The sequence below is a fragment of the Mya arenaria genome, chromosome 8, assembly GCF_026914265.1.
Source record: "Mya arenaria isolate MELC-2E11 chromosome 8, ASM2691426v1".
NCBI classification, from domain to species: Eukaryota; Metazoa; Mollusca; class Bivalvia; order Myida; family Myidae; genus Mya; species Mya arenaria.
In genome coordinates, this window is record NC_069129.1 from 36,460,539 (window position 1) to 36,476,706 (window position 16,168).

At 35.8% G+C, this 16,168-nt stretch overlaps 1 protein-coding gene across 1 annotated transcript in view; it reads right to left on the reverse strand.

The window, feature by feature from the left end:
* The window catches only part of LOC128243287 (N-terminal EF-hand calcium-binding protein 1-like), a 68,254-nt gene that overhangs the window by 11,168 nt on the left and 40,918 nt on the right, over nucleotides 1-16,168 (reverse strand). Inside the window, exons 6-8 of the mRNA XM_052960963.1 lie at nucleotides 9,104-9,189; nucleotides 4,749-4,802; nucleotides 4,422-4,531 (exon numbers count right to left, since the gene is read on the reverse strand). Of these exons, the coding sequence (XP_052816923.1) occupies nucleotides 4,422-4,531; nucleotides 4,749-4,802; nucleotides 9,104-9,189 (250 nt within the window). The remainder of the gene's footprint in view (nucleotides 1-4,421; nucleotides 4,532-4,748; nucleotides 4,803-9,103; nucleotides 9,190-16,168) is intronic.

Genomic DNA, 16,168 nt, shown 5'->3' on the forward strand with positions numbered 1-16,168 from the left:
GAAGTCGTTTTCGCGGTCCCAAACAAGAATTTCACACTTTGATTTGTCTGTTTGGGTCGATGTCATTTTCGCGGGTTCAGTTAAGAATCTCACACCTTGATTTGTTTGATTGGCTTCATTTAGCACAAGGCGCTGATCGATTAAAATTGCTTGACTGATATTATAATTATTATCGAATTTAAATGGTTTAACAGTTTGAATAAACATGCCATGTCTTTAAGTTCTGTCTCTAATTGTTATCCATCCCTAAATTACTATGCATTTTGATATAACTTTTAAGCTATGTTTGTGTTTCCCACTGTTTACAATTGCTTGTTTTCGCGTAAATGTATTTTTTATTATAAATAAAAGAAATAAAATGATATTTTCTAATAATCGAATAAGTCATATCACGAATTTTAGCGTGCGTAACTATGCCCAATAAATACTCTTCCTTCTCTTGCAAAGATAGCGTAGCCAATAACAAACGAGGTAAATAAGACTTTATGTAACAAATGAAAAAATAACATTCTGTAAGCAATCCCACTTGGCTCGATATTCTCAAGGCTCGAAGTACTTTGGCCCGTCCCTAGAATATCCAGCCATCGAGTTTCGACTGTATCTCAAAATCGATCCGTGAGGCCTTAAATCCGGAATTTTATCATCCCTGACACAATATATCAACCCTAACTTAAGTAATTCAGTGACAACTGTAGATAAAGTGAACTTGACCCTAGGGTCCCATGACTATCAAACTAGAGACTGCTTTTTTGAAAAAGCACTTGTCTCCCCTATCGTGTGGTCGTAGCTGAGAAAAAATAAATGATGGACATGAAATTTGTAAAGTGAAGTTTGGTTTATTCACCCGTATTAAATAGTGAAGAGAAAAAATTGTTGTTGATTAATCTTGGAAAATGTAAACAAATTTTGCATTGTATGAAGTTCCTGGGCACAAGCGTTTTTCAATTATTGATCGGAAACCATTTTTCATCTCCAGGTCATCGTGACCTTGACCTCTAACCTACTGATCACAACATCAATAGGGATCATCTACATGACCAACTTGCATACCAAATATTAAGTTCTTGGGTGCAAGTGTTCTTTTGTTACTGAGCAGTAACCATTTCTTCACCTCAAGGTCACGGTGACCTTGACCTTTGACCTAGTGATCTCAAAATCACTAAGAGTCATCTTCTAGTCATGACCAACTAGCATACCAAGTATGAAGTTCCTGGGTGCAAGTGTTCTTTAGTTATTGAGTGGAAACCATTTCTTCACCTCAAGGTCACGGTGACCTTGACCTTTGACCTACTGATCTCAAAATCAATAGGAGTCATCTACTAATCTTACCAACCAGCATACCAAGTATGAAGTTCCTGGGTACAAGTGTTCTTTAGTTATTGAGCAGAAACCATTTTTTAGGTTAAGGTCACTACCTACATATCGTTTTTTACCTGAAGGTAACCTTGACCTTTGACCTTTTGATCTCAAAATCAATAGGGGTCATCTACTAGTCATGAACAACTAGCATACCAAGTATGAAGTTCCTGGACCCAAAAGATCTTTAGTTATTGAGAAGAAACTTTTCCTTCACCTAAAGGTCACGGCACTCTTGACCTTTGACCTACTGATCTCAAAATCAATAGGAGTCATCTACTAATCATGACCAACCAGCATACCAAGTATGAAGTTCCTGGGTACAAGTGTTCTTTAGTTATTGAGCAGAAACCATTTTTTAGGTTAAGGTCACTACCTACATATCGTTTTTTACCTGAAGGTAACCTTGACCTTTGACCTTTTGATCTCAAAATCAATAGGGGTCATCTACTAGTCATGAACAACTAGCATACCAAGTATGAAGTTCCTGGACCCAAAAGATCTTTAGTTATTGAGAAGAAACTTTTCCTTCACCTCAAGGTCACGGCACTCTTGACCTTTGACCTAGTGACTCAAAAATCAATAGGGGTCATGTACTAGTCTTGACCAACTAGCATACCAAGTATGAAGTTCCTGGGTCTAAGCCTTCTATAGTTATTAAGCGGAAACGAAGTGTGACATACTGACTGACTGACGGACTGACTGACTGACGGACAGGGCAAAAACAATATGTCTCCCAATGACCTAGGGGCACACTCTCAACCGTTACTCTCAGTTGACCTAGAGGTATCACTCACAACCATTACTCTCAATTGACCTAGGGGTATCACTCTCATCCATTACTCTCAGTTTACCTAGGTGTATCACTCTGACTCAGTTGACCTAAGGGCATCACTCTCGACCATTTCTCTCAGTTGACCTAGGGGCATCACTCTCAACAGTTACTCTCAGTTGACCTAAGGGCATCACTCCAAACGTAACTCTCAGTTTACCTTGGGGCATCACTCTCAAATAGTTCCCTCAGATGACCTAGAGGCATCACTTTCAAACGTTACTCTCAGACGACCTAGGGGCATCACTTGCAAATGTTACTCACAGCCGAACTAGGGGCATCACTCTAAACAATGTTTTAGCTATGCTGCCACATGTTCTACTAATTAATGTCTTCTGAAGGCTGTAATTAATGGAGAACTTTAATATTAATATATAGACAAGCAAATTCGTTGATTGATATGCCCCGCCTGAATGGGCTAAGTCAAGGAATGGAAATCAATTGTTGATGAAATATATTTATATGAGTTTGAGTTTGATTGCAGCTGTTTGCAATAAAAAAAATATTGTATATAATGTAACAATAAGAATTGACCAAGAAACCTAGTTTATGACTCCATGTTACCCAGTTCCAAACTAATCCAAAGGCAAACATTCTGATCAAGTTTCATGAAGATTGGTCCAGATATATATTGGAAAAAATATAGCCTCTAGAGTGTCCACAAGATTTTATAAGATTTGACCCAGTGACCTCATTTTTGACCCCACATGACCTAACAGTTTCAAACTATTCCAAGATTTCATCGAGGCATTCTGATTAAGTTTCATGGAAATTAGAGCCCCTAGAGTGTTCCCAAGATATCTGTAAGATATGACCTAGTGACCTGGATTTTTACCCATATGTCCCATATGCAGTCGAAATTTAACCCAAGAGAACATTCTGACTATGTTTGAACATAATCCAACCAATCACCACCATAAAATAGTTTCGGACAATATTTTAAAAAGATTTGACCTAGTGACCTAATTTATTATCACATGTGACCCAGTTTAAATCATGTCCAAGAGTTCATCAAGGAAAACATTCTGATCAAGTTTCATGAATATTAGACCATACATATGACCTTTTATGTGTTTCAAAGATTTTTCTAAGATTTGACCTAGTGACCTAATTTTTGACCCCATGTGCCCCACTTTTACAAGCTGCCCATATTCAATCAAGGGGTACATCATGACAAAGTTTGAACATAATCTGACCAATCATTTCCATTCCAGCCAAATTTTCTCTAAGATTTGGCCTTGTGACCTAATTTTCGATCATATGTGACACAGTTTTAAATAAGTCCCAAGATTTCATCAAGGAAAACATTTAATAAGTTTTATGAATATTTGACCATGTAAAACGCCTCTTGTATGTTCCAAAGATTTTTCAATGATTTGACCTAGTGACCTAGTGTTTGACCCCATGTGACCCACTTTTTTAAGTGGTCCATATTTCATCAAGGGGTACATCATGACCAATTTTAAACATAACTTGACCAATCATTACCATGATATGGTTCCGGACAAGACTTTTCTAAGATTTGACCTAGTGACCTTATTTTCAATCATATGTGACCCAGTTTTATTTATGGCCAAGAGTTCATTAAGGAAAACATTCTGATTAAGTTTCATGAATATTTGACCATGTATAATGCCTCTAATATGTTCCAAAGATTTTTCTAAGATTTGACCTATTGGCCTAGTTTTTGACCCCATGTGACCCACTTTTTTAAGTGGTCTATATTTCTTCAAGGGGTACATCATGACATATTTTGAACATAACTTGCATTACCATGATATTGTTCTGGACAAGATTTTTCTAAGATTTGACCTAGTGACCTAATTTTTGATCATATGTGACCCAGTTTTATTTACGGCCAAGAGTTCATCAAGGAAAACATTCTGATTAAGTTTCATGAATATTTGACATGTATAATGCCTCTAGTATGTTCAAATGATTTTTCTAAGATTTGACCTAGTGACCTAGTTTTTGACCCCATGTGACCCACTTTTAAAAGTGGTCGAGATTTGATTAAGGGGAACATTCTGACCAAGTTTGAACATTTTCTGATCAATGCTTACCAAGATATGGTACTGGACAAACGGAAGGACAGAATGACGGACGGACAACGCCAAAACAATACCCTCCTCCCGAAATCTTCGTTTCGGCGGGGGATAACAAGCACACAAAGGCTTTTATATTTTTTGTATGAGTCCTTGAAAAACAGTCTATAAATTGGCATAGTCCCAACCTGAGACACCCTTTGGCAGCATTGGTGGCCTCAATGTAGCTGCGTAGAGCATCACGGTATGCCGAATCCTGCCCTTCTTTTACCTTTATGTCCAGCTGAGTCAGCCATACCTATGGACAATAAAAGTAGTGCTTCAAAATCAGTAATGATTTTACAAATTTTTCCCTTGGAATGCAACAGTGATTTTCTTTAAATGAAGGATTCTAAATTATAGAAAGATGCAACAATGTTGAAGAATATAACTGCAACTTTGAGACCTCAGAATGAAGACAAATTAATCATGCACTAAAAGGCAGGCACATACACATAATTCATTAAAACACATACGGTTTGGTCATTGCTGACATCAACTTCCTCATCCACAACCCCATCTAGGTTTATCTGAAAGAAATAGAAAAATTACCATTTCATTCTAAATTTCGTGAATAGATCAATATGAACTTTGTAAGATGAGTATATGATTAGAATGTTTAACAACCCATTTTCGCACAGGAGTATGTCTATCAATCTAACCACTAAAACATTTAAGGAGTATGGATCAAAATCTAGAAGACTATGCCAAAATTTAGGAGTCTCATCACTCACAGTGACCTGCCCAGGGTACTTGAATTCGTGGTTTTTCATTTTTTTAAAACAATCGAAACTGCGATCATCTTAAATCGTCTGCAGAATCTCCATGTGCTGGGCACGTGATTTCCGTCTACTACATCACATGGTTTATGACACTCTTTATAGTAGTATGACATGCCAATTGGTGCATATACGAGGGTTGTTCGGAAAGTTTTGAGACTGCATTTATAAACAAGAGGCCCATAAGAAGAGCCTATGCTCTACTGGCAAGGCTCTTGTGGTCATTTTTAATCCAGAGCATGAATGTATGAGTAAAAGGCAACAGACATAGAGTTCACGTTGTGTATTTGGGTTACCTGAAAACGTTGCACGTTCAACGCCTTAGGACAGAAAGTGTTGTAAGCAGATAAGTTGCATGAACTATTTTAATATGTGCCAAGTAAAGGTCATCTGAGAAAAAAAATGCTTTCACAACTGTTCTCATAGTCAATTTTTTTGTAGTTTTAAAAGTAAAAAAAAGTTGGTTGAAAGGTCAAAGTCAAGGGCATACCAGGACAACATTGATGCTCATTTGCAAAACTGTAGACATAGTCTAAATATCATTGCTGTAGTTTTAAAAATAAAAAATAAAGTCAAAAGAGGTGGGGCCAGCTTTGGCCCCAGGGGCATATTTTCAACTGTTTTGCTTGACAGTCATCATATGATGCTCCACAACAAATATCAAAGGTATGAGCCTTGTGGAAGATTTAAAAAAAAAATCTTAAATAAGTCTCTAGAAAACTTGTGACACCCGGGGCAGTGCCAGTTTTGACTCCAGGGTCATAATTTGAACAGCCATGGTAGCAGACCACTAAATTGTGCCTTATTGAAAATAGCAAGTGTCTGCATAGCTGGTTCCGACAAAAAGATTTTCAAACATTCCCAATTTAAGTATACCAAACCTGTGAACCCCGGGGGATGGCCAGTAATGACCCCAGGGGCATAATTTGAACAAACATTCAAAATCAATTGTGCTGAGATGGATGCTCGAACACACAAAAAGATTTTCAAACATTTCCCAATTTAAGTATACCAAACCTGCGAACCCTGGGCTGTGGCCAGTAATGACCCCAGGTGCATAATTTAAACAAACATTCACAACCAATTTTGGTTTAATAGATGAATGCGCAAACTACAGACACTCAGACCTAAAAAATGGCCTATGGGCTTTCAACAAGGCTGAGTTATTTACAAAATCAACTGCAGAACCAAAAAGCAACGTGTCTCCCTTTAATCCTACACTTGACTTTACATGTAAACTTGGCTAAAAATAGAATTCGCTCATGCAGACCTGGCTAAAACTAGGTAAGCTAAAAAAAGTATTTTTTTAAAAACTTTCAAGGGCCATAATAGAACAGAACAAGATTTTATTTCATTTCAAACATTCAAAATACATGGTTTCAATGAAATAAGTCGAAATGACCCTTGATCATTGCAAAAGCTGATACATATTCATATATATATTTATATGTCGATAGGTCAAATGTAAACACATTTAGTATTCGAGCATGTATAGCTTATCAATCCTTATCCATACATATAGGCATGCAAGGGCGGATCTGGCTGGTTTTTCGAAAGGATCCGAGCTCTAATGGATATCTAATTACTGAACAAGTTTCATCGAGATACAATCAAAACTGAAGACTGTATCGGGTTAACAAACAATTGTTTACAGATGCATGGACGCATGACTGCATTACACATCAATACCTACAAGAGCATCACGTGCCAATACCTACAATAGCATTACACGCTAATACCTACAAGAGCATCACACGCCAATACCTACAAGAGCATCACACGCTAATACCTACAAGAGCATCACACGCCAATACCTACAAGAGCATTACACACCAATACCTACAACAGCATCACACACCAATACCTACAAGAGCATCACACACCAATACCTACAAGAGCATTACACGCTAATACCTACAAGAGCATCACACGTCAATACCTACAAGAGCATTACACGCTAATACCTACAAGAGCATCACACGCCAATACCTACAAGAGCATCACACGCTAATACCTACAAAAGCATTACACGCCAATATCTACAAGAGCATCACAAGCTAATACCTACAAGAGCATCACAAGCTAATACCTACAAGAGCATCACACGCCAATATCTACAAGAGCAATATCTACAAGAGCATCACACGCCAATACCTACAAGAGCATTACACACCAATACCTACAAGAGCATCACACGCCAATATCTACAAGAGCATCACACGCCAATATCTACAAGAGCATCACACACCAATATCTACAAGAGCATCACACGCCAATATCTACAAGAGCATCACACACCAATACCTACAAAAGCATCACACGCCAATACCTACAAGAGCATCACACGCCAATGTCTACAAGAGCATCACACGCCAATGTCTACAAGAGCATCACACACCAATATCTACAAGAGCATTACACGCTAATACCTACAAGAGCATCACACGCTAATACACACAAGAGCATCACACACCAATATCTACAAGAGCATCACACGCCAATACCTACAAGAGCATCACACGCCAATACCTACATGAGCATCACACAGCAATGTCTACAAGAGCATCACACACCAATACCTACAAGAGCATTACACACCAATACCTACAAGAGCATTACACACCAATATCTACAAGAGCATCACACACCAATACCTACAAGAGCATCACACACCAATGTCTACAAGAGCATCACACGCCAATATTTTCAAGAGCATCATAAGCTTATGTCTACAAGAGCATCACACACTAATGTCTACAAGAGCATCACACGCTAATGTCTACAAGAGCATCATAAGCCAATGTCTGAGCAAAGAGCATCACAGACCAATATCTACAAGAGCATCACATGCCAATATCTACAAGAGCATCATAAGCTTATGTCTACAAGAGCATCACACGCCAATGTCTACAAGAGCATCACACGCCAATATCTACAAGAGCATCACAGAACTATATCTACTAGAGCATCACACACCAATGTCTACAAGAGCATCACATGCCAATGTCTATTAGAGCATCACACCCCAATACCTACAAGAGCATCACACGCCAATATCTACAAGAGCATCACACGCCAATATCTACAAGAGCATCTTATGCCAATATCTACAAGAGCATCACACGCTAATGTCTAAGCATAGAGCATCACAAGCTAATGTCTACAAGAGCATCACAAGCTTATGTCTACAAGAGCATCACACGCCAATGTCTACAAGAGCATCACACGCCAATATTTTCAAGAGCATCATAAGCTTATGTCTACAAGAGCATCACACACTAATGTCTACAAGAGCATCACACGCTAATGTCTACAAGAGCATCATAAGCCAATGTCTGAGCAAAGAGCATCACAGACCAATATCTACAAGAGCATCACATGCCAATATCTACAAGAGCATCTTAAGCCAATGTCTACAAGAGCATCACAAGCCAATGTCTACAAGAGCATCAGAAGCCAATATCTAGAAGAGAATCAGAAGCCAATGTCTAGAACAGCATCACAAGCTAATGTCTACAAGAGCATCACAAGCCATTGTCTACAAGAGCATCACAAGCCAATATCTAGAAGAGCATCGGAAGCTCCTGTCTAGAAGAGCATCAAAAGCCAATATCTAGAAGAGCATCAGCAACCTATATCTAGAAGAGCATCAGAAGCCAAAGTCTATAAAGAGCATCAGAAGCCAATGTCTACAAGGGCATCAGAAGCCAATATCTAGAAAAGCATCAGAAGCCAGTGTCTAGAAGAGCATCAGAAGCCAATATCTAGAAGAGCATGACAAGCTAATGTCTACAAGAGCATCACAAGCTAATATCTACAAGAGAATCACGCACAGACGTCTACTAGAACATCACATGTCAATTCCTAGAAACTATTTTTTTGGCAACATGACTATTGTATACAAAGTTTGAATATCTTATACAGATTTTAAGTGATGGCCATTGTTGTTGAACCATGACAATGACAACGCTGCACAGGTCAACAAATGCTATCACAATAACTCTTTTTTCTTCCAAAAACAGAGAAGCTAAAAATCATTTTTCAATACATACCCGCTTCTCCATCCTGTCCACTAGAGAAGCCAGCCTATCCACTTGGTCTTCCAGTGCTGTGCGGGTACTAGCCAAGCCCTGGGATCCTGTAATTATATAATTATAAACACAAGTTAACAAAAATAAAAAAAGAATCTAATCATAAGTACTTTAAATATATCTGTAAAATAACTCGGATGTGTTTTTAAGCGTTATTTCTAGAATACTTTTCATTACTAAATGCTTATTCTCAAAACAATAGCTGTGACAGAGACAGTTCCCTGGACTATTTCCCCGGTTTAACCAGAATTCATCAGTCGAATAATAAAAGCCATAAATTGCATTTTATCCAAAACAAAGTGATCTAAGTTGATTAATTCATTATGTTGAATAGTTGGAAACAGATGTGTAAAGTTTCAAGGCAATGCATGATGTATTTGCTGAGATATGCAAAATCTTAACCATAATTTCTGTCGGTAATGAATATAATTATATGCAAAATACAGTTATATTACTTGATGATTAAGTGTGAAAGATACTTGGGAACACCTGTCTAAAGTCTCAATGCAATACTTGCTAGATTTGCTCAGATATTGACTTAAATATGGTTACACTTAAAACCTTAACCAGAATCTAAGTTGAATAATAAAAGGCCATTGTTTTGCATTTTCTGCAAAATAAAGTCATCTAGCTTGATTAATTAAGTAGGTAATGCTTGAGTACCGTTATTTAAAGTCATCAAGTAGTTGCTGAGATAGTAACTTCTATTATTTTATCATATTGGTTCTGTGATTTCCATTGGTAAAAACATTGTCACATGATCTGTAATAAATATACCTATATATATATTGACTTGTTGGCTGGGCCTAAAACATAAAATATTTATTGACCTGTGCGAAACTTCTCATGCACATAATTGCGTGGGTACAAATGTGAAAATGAAAATAGCATCCTTCGAACATTTCGCTTGTTTGACAGATGAACAAAAACATCAAATATTAAAAAATTAAGATGCTGCAAACACACAATATGCACTAAGACAGCGGTGAAATGTTTTCAGGACTATCAACGAAGAAAGAATTTCCCAGATGCATCTGAAAACCTTTCATCCTATGATTTAAGTCATTTGATAAAGGATTTCTGTTTGGACGACAGGAATAAAGATGGTGAATTCTATAAAGAGAACCCTTATTTCATACAGTCCCCAGAAGCATCTGGATATATAGAGATGTGAAAAAGATTTTGAAGGGGGACAATTTCAAAACATCAAACAATGCATTCAAGTCAGTGTCACAGGAACTAAAGAGACATGGAAATTCAGCTGTGGAGCATCATCAGCTTATCTCAAACAATGATCTACAGAGGGCGTTATTATTTTGCAACTAGACAAGATTCAGCTAAACACTATATCACTTTGTCAGGTCGAGAAATCACCATATCGACTTCACTGAAGAGCAATAATTGTACTATGTTTACATACCTGCAAAACCTTAGCCAAAATTTATAAGTAGAATAAAAAGAGCTGTCAAAGAACAGTACGCTCGACTATCAAGGTGGATCACCGTACACCAGATATAGTAGCCCAAGTGACACGTAAACAATGCTATTTTCACTAGAACGGTTTTTGTCATAAATAAACTAAGATTGACACAATTAAGTATCAGTTTATGGTGTCTAGATATTTCCAGGTCTACAGACATCAACACAACTGTGGTGCATGGCTTTAAAACATTAGTAAACTGGTGGTAAAGTAGATAGCTCACGGGAAAACTTGCAGGGTTTAACAAAACTACTTTTGTAATTTGGCTTGTCACTTCAAATAACGAACATCTGAATCGAGGGGTTTCTTTATTTGTTAGTAATGTTTCTCTTTTCCAAAGCATTTTAAGAACTTCTTAGTAATATCTGACAATTTCTCGTTTAATTTCACAGTGGTAATGTACTGAGTATAGATATTTTAACACAAATACTGTATGGAGTATAGCCTTTCTATGTACTGGGGATAGTCGTGGCATTGGTTATTCTACAACTATTCTAATGACAGTGTTGTTATTTGGCATTCTTATCTCTTATTAAGTTACAGAAAGTATATGAACCTCATGTTGGGAGTTTACTTTCTTATTTTTCCCTATTAACAGTGCTTTGTGATGAATCTGTTCTGTAATTAAGTAATAAAAAGAAAAGTATTGTGACACAATCATAACGCTGATGATGTGGAATTGATAGTACATCTGAAATAGGGGTACGGCTTCACTTAACTGGCCATGTCTTATGTTCTCAGCACCATTTGCCTCAATTGGATGATACATGATAAATATACACTCCATGAAAACTAGAGAATTTTAAACAATATGTCAAATGCATTTAATTTCCCCAATAGCTAGGCACGAAATTTAGGTCACTGTGACATTTGTATTGTGTTTTTTTCCCCAAATAAGCTGTATAGAGATTTGACGTCATCTATAGATGCGATAAAGCCTGTAATATTTACTAGCACGTGTGGTAATCAAGAGTGTGTATTTTCTGATATGTTGGATTTTGTTGAAACAACAATAACTAATTTTAAATGAAACACATTAATGAAAAGCAAACTTTTGTCACAGTTAGTTTATTAAATCAAAATTATGTAAACAAATTAATCTATGTATGAGTTGTCACATGCATTTATCACAGATTTCGAAGAAAATACACAATAGTGAACAGGAGATATATACTCCAAAAGTGGGTTTTGGCCTTTAATCTGATGACCTGCAATATACTTGATTTACATCCTGAGAAAAATTAGTTAGTGTTAGAGCGGACGAACAGACGATTGGATGGGCGATGCATTATAATATATTTCTGAAGTGGGAAAGCTGTCAGTCAATGAGAATGCAGTAAAACCGAGGAATGCACTGGTTATGGAGCCCATGTAGATCTTGTATGAACTGACAACACCTTTAAATGACCAGAAATGTCTATAGGGTGTTAAACCCCATACAAAACCAAAATGAAAGCGTTGAAAGGCTGTAGGCGTGACAAGAGTTATTTTGCTTTATTTGACAAATCTGTTCACAGATGTCAATTTGAAATTTGAATCCAAAATGTTTTGAGTGGCCCCAATCTGTATGGTTACAACCGATAAGTGCCTGTCATTACCGAAGAAAAGTGATGTAAATTAATTATTTTTTAATACAGTTAGCTAAGTGATAAACCTATGTACTAGGATATATGAACATTGCTTTCATCTCGCAAGTTTATTGTTAGTGTAAAGTAAATTAAGTGAAACCCGATATTGGATGAGAAAAGGCAGCGTCTTTAAATAGTCAACACATTTCCATTTTCTGTGTAATTATTTATAATCATCTATTCCCCTCGGTTCCTCACCAATATTTATTTAAGATTATTTGGCTTCCTTTCAAATTAACATTCACGTTGCAATCTTATGAACGAATTTATATAAAGTGGTATTATAGCATCCACTATTTAGGCCGCATAACACCATACGTCCCATTTTGTATCCCCGGCGCAAATATTAATTTAACATATTCTGTCAAGAAGTAGAGGCCTAAATATAGCCTAAAAAGAACAAAGCAATACATATTTGTAATTAACTTTAACTACTTTCTAAATAATGCATTTATGGAAAATTTAAATTACTGATAACAAGATTGTAACCGTGTATTTAATAGCTGAAAATGCAAAAATATTAAATGATTGTTGAAGGCTAAAAGATTTACTGTGATCTACTATAGTCTCATAAGGTAGAAATACCGCATACATGTGAACTCTAACGGCGGTAGGTAAAATATACCGCTTTTAAGACCCCTCTACCGCTATTTAAAGCTCTTAAAAAACGCAAAATTATTTCAAATTGGCCTTAAATTTTCTTTTGAAAACCTCAAAATTCTATCAACCATGCTAAAGCACCATATTAATCTGTCACTTTAAAGAACATGGTGAAATCAACAACTTGTCAAATCATTTAACACTTCGGCCGAGATCGTTGCTAAGTTACCAGTTTGGTACAAAAGACCACTTATCAGCATTCTTTGTTAATTGGCATCCTACTTATGTAAGACATTATAAAACTGTCAAAACATTAAGGAAAACAACATTTCCTACGTGTAATTACTTATCTACAGTGTATAAAATTTTATGACATTTTGGCGGGAAAATTAACATACACATAATGCAGACGTCTGCACTTACACTCCGACCTGTTTTGGCAGTCTGATTTGATTTATAAACAGCTCTTCTGAATATAAACTTGTTTTTACAACTCAGAGGTAATATTCCTTCTGTTTCTCAATCAAAAACACTGACATTTGACAAGACCCTGATGTATTTTATGCATATTTTCCGAAACTCTAAAAATAGTTACAAATATCAAGTTTTTGTTTACATTGTTTCTATCATCGTACATGCCATATTTTCTGGAGACCATTCAGGGGGATTTGTTCAAAAGGGCTGAAAATTCAGGGGGATTTTGGTAGCATTCAGGGGGATTTTTTAGCAGTTTTAAGTCGGCAAAATTTCAAAGTAATTTTAGACGCAAGTATGAAAAAAAGTATTCACATATCCTTTCGAATACCGCTACCGTACATCGACGCGCTACCGTAGCCGCCTAATGCAGACCAATTTTTCAAGGGTGCTGGTTACCGCTACTGTTTTACTGTAGGAATACTGTAGACGACTGAAAAGTACCAAAAAAGTACGTACGTCCAGTTCCACAGCCGCAAAATGCACATTTTCCACAAATTTGTGGTACGTTTTTCATTAAAAAAAGAAGGATTGTGAATTTTAAAAACAGCATTAATACGCTATGGTAATTTGTCTTAGAAACAGTTACTACACAACGGAATTTCTTTCAAATATAATAACCATACGAAAATAAGCAACGGAATTTCTTTAAAAATCGTCATTCAACATTATTCGCCTCTGGCTTTTGTAAATTTGCTTTAATAAAACAGCATGCTTATGTTTTTCCTCTTGTATCAGGAGTACGCTGTGGTATCACTGTTAAATTTTAGAAATGAGCAAAACTGCGCAGTGGTATTACTGTGATATTTGTTTTACGGACTGTGTGTTAACTTCGATAAGGTAGACATTTCATGTTTGAATTAAACTAAATCAGTCACTTAAGTGCACTTTGGTAGCGTTCTTGAATCTAGAAGTATGCAAAACTACGCAGCGGTATTTCCTGTATAAACATAATACGTAATCAACATAACACAACCCTTTTCAAAGGTGACGTTGCCTTTGAAGGTCATTTAACGCTAGTTATGCTTCCCTTTAAAACTGTTGAAATATATGCTATAACTTTCTTATAAATCCAACTGGACATCTATTTCGTGATCGCTATAAAGTGAACACGGAAACCATAGTGACTGCAAATATATCAACAGAACATCCATTACAAAATAGCTGTCACAGTTGCCATGAAAACCACTGCAATAGACAACAAACCAACCGGACAAATATCACAAGGTTGCATCAAGGTTACATTGGAACCACAGTAACCCCTGTTATGAAAGTTGTATGGGAAAGGAGCATGACTTAATACAACATGCATCAATACATATCTGTCGATGAAGCAATGATCAAATGTCACGGTCACCATTCATGAATCGTTGGTGCTCCGTGTGTCAGGAATTAACAGGCGTACTATGCTTTTCAAAAAGCTGTGTTTTTTTAGCTAAGCTATTTTGAAAAAGCTTAGCAAAAGCTGTGTTTTTTATAGAAAGGTTAGCAAAAGCTGTGCTTTTTAATAATAGCTTAGCTAAAGCTATGTTTTTTTCTCTAAAAAGCTGCGCTTTTTCTTCAAAGCTGCGCTTTTTAAAAAAGAGCTGAACAAAAGCTATGTTCTTTTCTCTAAAAGCTGAGGTTTTTCTTCTAAGCTGCGCTTTTTGTTTATGAAGATGCGTTTTTTAAATCAAAGCTTAGCTAAAGCTGCATCTTTTGACTAGGTAAAAGATTGCCTCTTAGAAAAGCTGCGTCTTTTTCATATTAGCTGCGTCTTTTCCAAAATTAAAATTGGGTTAGTATTTCTTTAAAAGACTAAGCTTTTCAAACAAAAGACTAAGCTTTTGGAGAAAAACAAAGGTGTGAAATTCATTTTCAAAATTTTATTATTTATTTATAACACAGTTATTAAAATAGAAATTCCAAATATTTTTCTGTTTTTTTTTATTCAAAACGCAGGTGTCTGAAAATATATCATTTCCTAAATACCTTTAAATTGTTTTGAAAATGTGTCCCATCTCATCAGGTCCTGATTATTCTATTTTGGATTTTTTATTTTAAACTAAAATTGAATCCATGTTGGTCAAGTTATTCTTTGTCTTTGTACATGCTGATTCGATTTAAAATAAGACAATTTTTGGCTGTCTTTGGCATTTAACCAGTGCCATTAAACTGGGTTTATGTTTAAACTTTTTGCTACTCAGAGCTAGTTTCTGTAGTTTTTGGCATAAATATTTTGGCAGGAACAAAAGATACATTTTTTTTTTTATTGGCATCCCTTTTAAAAGTATCTTTAGTTTTATTGATAATCTACTGTCATTAAAGAGTGCATTTTAAGTGTATCTTTTTACTAAGAAGCTGCATCTTTTAGTTTAGGTAAAAAAAAGTAGTATCTTTGTGTAATAAAGTAAACATTTATGAAATATACACATAAATACAAGAATATGAATGAATGAATGAATGAATGAATGAATGAATGAATGAATGAATGAATGAATGAATGAATGAATGAATGAATGAATGAATGAATGAGTCAATGAATCAATCAATCAATCAATCAACCAACCAGTAAATAAGCATTTTATTATTGATCAATATACCTTCAAACTAAAATAAAATAAAATAATGAAATAAAAAGAAAGATTATTTTAAAAATCAAAAATATATTATATTTTTTATTTAAATCAAAAGAACACATTTTACTTATAGGCAATAATCAATTGCATGTAATAACAACATTTATAGAATTATTATTCCTTAAATTTCTTGTAATGCCACTACCAAATTCTTTGTCATTTCCTTTCCAATTTTACAACATGCATGATAAGCCTGATCTTATCTGATTGTACCAAGGACCAATTA